The sequence below is a fragment of the Corvus brachyrhynchos genome, unplaced genomic scaffold, assembly GCF_000691975.1.
Source record: "Corvus brachyrhynchos isolate BGI_N302 unplaced genomic scaffold, ASM69197v1 scaffold305, whole genome shotgun sequence".
In the NCBI taxonomy this organism is placed as follows: domain Eukaryota; kingdom Metazoa; phylum Chordata; class Aves; order Passeriformes; family Corvidae; genus Corvus; species Corvus brachyrhynchos.
Genome location: NW_008239284.1, coordinates 622,218 through 627,946, shown reverse-complemented (window position 1 = coordinate 627,946; position 5,729 = coordinate 622,218). Strand labels below are relative to the sequence as shown.

At 49.9% G+C, this 5,729-nt stretch overlaps 2 protein-coding genes across 2 annotated transcripts in view; one reads left to right on the top strand and one right to left on the bottom strand.

Moving 5' to 3' along the window:
* Positions 1 to 669, top strand: part of MRPL41 (mitochondrial ribosomal protein L41) — a 1,433-nt gene extending 764 nt beyond the window's left edge. The window contains exon 2 of the mRNA XM_017740280.1: positions 6 to 669. Coding sequence (XP_017595769.1) covers positions 6 to 395 — 390 coding nt within the window. The 3' untranslated portion in view covers positions 396 to 669. The remainder of the gene's footprint in view (positions 1 to 5) is intronic.
* Positions 670 to 1,343: 674 nt separating this feature from the next.
* The window catches only part of DPH7 (diphthamide biosynthesis 7), a 10,321-nt gene continuing 5,935 nt past the window's right edge, over positions 1,344 to 5,729 (bottom strand). The window contains exons 6-9 of the mRNA XM_017740279.1: positions 5,518 to 5,590; positions 4,677 to 4,742; positions 4,335 to 4,507; positions 1,344 to 3,309 (exon numbers count right to left, since the gene is read on the bottom strand). Of these exons, the coding sequence (XP_017595768.1) occupies positions 2,696 to 3,309; positions 4,335 to 4,507; positions 4,677 to 4,742; positions 5,518 to 5,590 (926 nt within the window). The 3' untranslated portion in view covers positions 1,344 to 2,695. The remainder of the gene's footprint in view (positions 3,310 to 4,334; positions 4,508 to 4,676; positions 4,743 to 5,517; positions 5,591 to 5,729) is intronic.

The following is a 5,729-nucleotide window of genomic DNA, read 5'->3' as shown; positions in this document are numbered from 1 at the left end:
CCCAGCTGGTCCGCGGGCTGGTGCGCGGCGCCGACCGCGTGTCGCCGTTCACCAGCAAGCGCGGCCCCCGGAGCCACAACAAGGGCCGCGGCGCCAAGAAGCTGGGCGTGCTCACCCGCAACAAGAAGTTCCTCCTCGTCAAGGAGATGGTGCCCGAGTTCGTCGTGCCCGACCTGACGGGCTTCAAGCTGCGGCCCTACGTGTCGTACCGCGCAGACGAGGGCTCCGAGCCGCCCGTCACGGCCAAGCAGCTCTTCGACGAGCTGGTGGCTCCGCGCATCGAGAAGGACGTGAAGGACGGCACATTCGACCCCAGCAACCTGGAGAAGTACGGCTTCGAGCCCACGCAGGAGGGCAAGCTCTTCCAGCTCTTCCCCAAGAACTACGTGCGGTAGGGAGCGGGCAGTGGTACCGCCGGCCAGCGCCGGACGAGCTCTGTCACTGAACATTAAAGCAAATCCTTCTACCTTGTTCTTCTGTAATACCTGATTTAAATCCTGGGCAAAATCGGCGGTTTGATTTCCCATCCATGACTGGTAATTCCTCTGGGAGACAGTTGTGCCTGGAGAGCACAGCCCTCTCTGGGGGCTCTAAGGGTGACGGGTCCGTGACGTTTGTAAATACAAACTACTGCCATGCTTAAGAATTAAACTTTAAGAATTAAATTAAGACTGAAAACGTTCGCTTTGGGAGAAAGGAAGCATGTTTAGTGGATGGTCTGTGAGCACTTAGTCTGTAATAAGGGCTGACAGATGAGTCCTGAAGGTGGTGGTTAAAACGCCCATATTTTCGGGGCAGGGCAGGGCTGTGATGGAGTGGGGGTGCTGCAGCCCCAAGTCCCAGAAGGAAATCCTGTGCCCTTGGATGCCAATTCCAGAGTGCTCTTGACCACATCACTTGCCATGATGCCGAATTGATATTTATATGTGTAAAGAATACAGACAATATATAAAAGAAAAAAAGGCAAAAAAATCGCTTCGGCATCAGCCTCACACCCCGTCTGAAGGCAGATAAAAACTGGGTCTCCTCGTTTCTCTGAGCAAAGCAAGGACTGGCCCAAAGCCTAAACCAGGCTGGTCCCAGTCGGTGACACCACTCCAGCTTCGCTGCCCTCGGGCTGTTCCCTGCCGATCTCACAGGGCAATAAAAGGCATTACAACCTTTAAAGCAGAGTCATCGGCAGATACAGGGACACACCCTCGCTTTTCGCAGGAAGCTGGGTTGACCGCTCTGACTCCTGAAGAACTTTCAGCCCTTGGAGCCTGAGCCATCCCAGGGCAGAAGGTCCTCACGAGGACTGCCAAGTCATTTGATTTTTAAAACCCAAAACAACCAAAAAGAGATCAATCACTTGTATTAATTTTATTTTAGAAACATCCAAAAATAGCATGTTTTTTCTTTAGCAAAAGCTCTTGTTTTCATTACTAATATGAATCTTCATGTAACAGTGCTCAAGAATGTTTGCTAAAATACACATTCGCCCTTGAGAAGGGCTTTCCAAAGCAGCAAAGTTCTCATCTGCTCGACCTTGTTTAGCTGCAGCACTGTTACACAGAGACCTGTTGCTGGTGTTTCTTTCCCTCCAGATAACTCACTCTTTAGGACCCTCAAAGACAAACCATGCAAGCTAAAAGTTACTCATCTAGTTTAAGCTGGTTTTTTGTTTCTAGGAATCGAGAAAATGTTCCAGAAGGGGTGTTTTGATATATTTCACAGTGAAAAAAAGAGAGCTAATGGAGCAACCATGAGAAATCCTGCAGCCATTCCTGGAGGTAGTTGGGCAATGCTGTTAAGATTTTGGTTTCTGTACTTACTTTGAACTTAAAAAGATGTCAGGAAACACCGCTTACACTTTTTGGAGGTTTTGATCTTAAAGCTGTTCACCTTTTAAAAACTGAGCTTGACTTTGGACCTAAATGTGGCTCTGTGGAGAGCAGAAAACATGAGCTGGATACTGAGAGGCTGTGGGGGGTGGCTGAGTGGCACTGAAACATGGTGAGGTCACTACAGGATTTATCTGAACCAGGGTGGGTGCTCAGCTGGGAATGATGAAGGAGTCTGCAGTCAGTCTGATGGGAAATGATGGAGATGTGCGAGGATCCTCACAAGGAGCATCCCACAGCACTTCCCATCACGCCAGGCAGTCTGCACTTCCTTCTGAACCAGAACTTCTCTATTAGACATCACTGTGAGTACATTGCACTGCATCTGGCCTGTCTGAGCTCTTCTCCAGGGACACACACACATCACACGGCCAAGCCTCTGCTCGGGGGCTTTTCTGAGACGTTCAGGGAACCTTCTGATCACTTACTGGGTCTGTACAGCAGCACAGCTGAGCCTGGTTTGTGAGGGAAGGAGGAGAACGTGCTTAACAGATCCATTGTGAAATGCAAACCAGCCTTGAAAGGATTCAAATCTGAGGTACAAAGCAGCAGCCTGTGAGAGGAGGGCTGTTCCACTTGGAACTAGGACATTAAGGGAAAAACTAAATAAACCTGTCTGGGCATGACCACAGGCCGGCAAGCAAAGGCTTCCCTCTCTGCTGAAAATAAAACACCAGGAATTCCATCAGTGTTGGCCCTGAAAGACTCCCAAGCTCAGCAGTAAGACTGGGAAAGCCCAGCAGAAGTTAGGGCATTACGTTCAGCTGTCACTTTCAGTTCAGGAGTTTTCCTCCCTCTTCCCTCAGGACTGGTCAATGCAAACTTTCAGCTGTTCTTTCAGATGGACATCCAGGACTTGGAACATCCAGAGGGGTCACCAGGCTCATCTCCCACTTCCAGATGTGGAGGATGTTGTCATAGAAGGAACAAGTGGCTACAATGCTCATTTCTTTGGGGCTGTCTGGAGACCTGGCTGAGTCACTGCTTCCATCCAGGCCCATTCCATTGGGTCTCTTGGCTCCTGAGTCAGAGCCGCTGGCTGACCCCGGATCTGCCCCTTGGGCAGCCAAATCTAAACTTCCCTTTAAACCAGAGCCCCTCACCAGTCCAGGATCCCCAGCCAACTTTGGCCCTGCCCCTGCTGCGAGTGCCACAGCAGGGCTTTCACTCTCCTCATCCAGAATTACATCAAAAGTAGCTGTAGGAGACTCATAAATTATCTTCAGGTTCTGGACCTGCAAATTCAGCCTCTCGTCTCCGTCCCCTGATGTTCCCATGAGCTCCTCCGAAGGCTGGGATGCAGCAGCAAGGTCCTGGGTTGCAGCCAAGGAATCCCTCGGACACAGCCTTGACCAGTCAGCCCCATAAGCCAAGGAATTGTGCAGGACATAGGATGACAGGATGATGCATTCCTCTGTGTTTTCCGCTTTAAAAAAAAAAAAGATAAATGAAATGACTGAGAAATGAAGTTGTGGGTTGTGGCAGAGTGTTCAGCAGCCATTCCAGCACTGGCTGTGTCCCATGGGAAGAGTTCTCTGGTTATTGCTTTCTTCACCACAGAGTGAAGCACTCCAGGAGGAATGAGGTACTGACCGTTTTTCAGCCACCTCTCAATGGCCTTGATTTGCCCTGGGTCAGCAGCAGATGAGAAGAGGGTTTAACATGCATGAGGTTTAAGAGCATCATTATTCAAAGTACCTACAAAGGCTCAAGACAGGCAAGATTGATCACACCACAACCTTCACCGACCCATGAACACACCTGGGGGATTGCCAGGTCCTGGTTATTAATACACTGCAGATGTTCTTCCTGTCAGCTTTCAGCATTTGACTCTGACAGTAAGTAGACATCGAGTTCCTTCCTTCCCCACACAGGAGAAATGCTATCCTCATTTCCTAAACAGTGGATCTGCCCAAGGTCTGGAGAACCCAGGAAGCCAACTATCCTCTGTCAGACTGCATTTGTAATGTGAATGCAAACAGCTTTTCCACCATGGAAGTACCTCGTGATTCACATGAAAGGCTTATTCATGTTATTCTGGATTAACCAGGCTGCAGAGCACTTCCTTCCTGAGGCAATAACCAATTCCCCAGCAGGTCAGTAACTCCTGCTAACAGGAAAGCACCACCTGACAGTCAGGAGAACCTCTCTGAACCATCACAATGAACACAAACCCAGAATGGTTGTGCCCTCCCACCAAACAAAAAGGCTTTCCTCCCATGAAAAGTTATGGGAGATTTGCACACAAACAGTGACAGGGCCTTGGCACAACCGAGCAGGCCAGCAGAGTGCACAGGTGTGGAAAAGCTGGAAGAATTACCTCAAACTGGAACAGAAGTCTATGGCTATTCACACCATCTCAATCCTGCCAGCAGGGTCAGAGCTGGAGCTCCCCATTAACCTGGAGGCAGCAAAGGAGAGCAGCAGAGCAGCTCTTCCCTGGACACTCACCCAGGCTCCCGCGGCAGTCGAGGATCTTGAAGCCGCTCTGCATGCAGGCTGCCAAGAGCACGAAATCACAGGTGGGGTGCCACTTCAGCCTCCAAACCCCACCTTCCACGTGGGTGTCAGCCAGCGGCTGCTTCATGTTCCTGGTGTCCCACAGCAGCACGTGCTCATCGTAGCTGGGGACACACCACAAAGAGAAAAGCAGCACAGCCCAGTCAGGGCACAGAAGAAAGGTAGGGAAGACCACGTGCTCTGCACCACATGGAATTTCTGAAGAGGCAGCAGCACGTTCAGGTAACAGAGGAGGCTGGTCACACCAGGGGAGAGCAGCTGGAAGGGACTCACCTGCCTGTGGCCAGGAGATTCTCCCGGTGGGGACTGCACTGAATGCTGCACACACCCATGGAATGTCTGCAGAGGGAAGAGATAGCAATTCGAGAAGGGCTCCTTCCTTGAATTTTGAGTCCACATTATTTCATCAAGGTGTCCCAGGAGAGGTGAGCTCAAAATTTCAGTCCAGTGACCCACCCAAGCAGAGTTCCACCTACACAGTCCAACAGCATTCCCAGGGACAAAACTTCTACTCACACCATCTTTCAGCACAAGTATTTTCTAATAATATTTACCCCATAAACTGCTGCTCAAAGGCCCTAAGAATTCCAGCAGAACAACTCCATTCCCAGGAGACTTTACTCCCAGAATTAATATTTCCATAGCAATAGTCCCCAGTGTAATTTAAGTTTACATTTAGAATTCCACTGGAGAGCTGTGTATATTGTTTTAATCGTAGTTTAAAATAAGATATGAAATCACTTTGAATAACTGAACAGTGGATTACAAAATATTTTCTAAAAAACATTCCATAATAATATATCCCAATTTAACACACACAAAAATTGCCAAAATAAAAGTGTAAAATCAGGATCCTTTTCAGAAAGAAACTGCCACCCTCTTCACATGTGCAAGTCAGCACTTGGTTTATCGTGTTGAAGGACATGGAGAAGAAGGTTTCAACCTGAAGCTGTCCTGATGAAAAACACTAATAGATCCATTTCCCAAGGGAGGCAGAACCAGGATCCACTGTCACTGCTCATCTCCAAATGCAGTGGCTTGGGAAGGGGCACAACAGCAGTGGGTGTTGGCACCCCACTGCTGAAGGGTGTTGGTGTGGACAGGGCTCACTCACCTCCTGCTGGTGAAGACTGGAGCCTCCGGACTGCACCTGGTGTCCCAACCCTTGAGCAGGCTGTCATCCCCTCCTGCCCGGGGACAAAACACTGTGACCCTCAGCACCAGCCCTGAGCATGGGGCAAAGCAGTGCAGAGTCTGCAGCTCCTCCCGAGGGGCAGCTCCAATCTCTGCCCTCTGTGACCAGGACAGCACCCAGGGAGCGGCTGG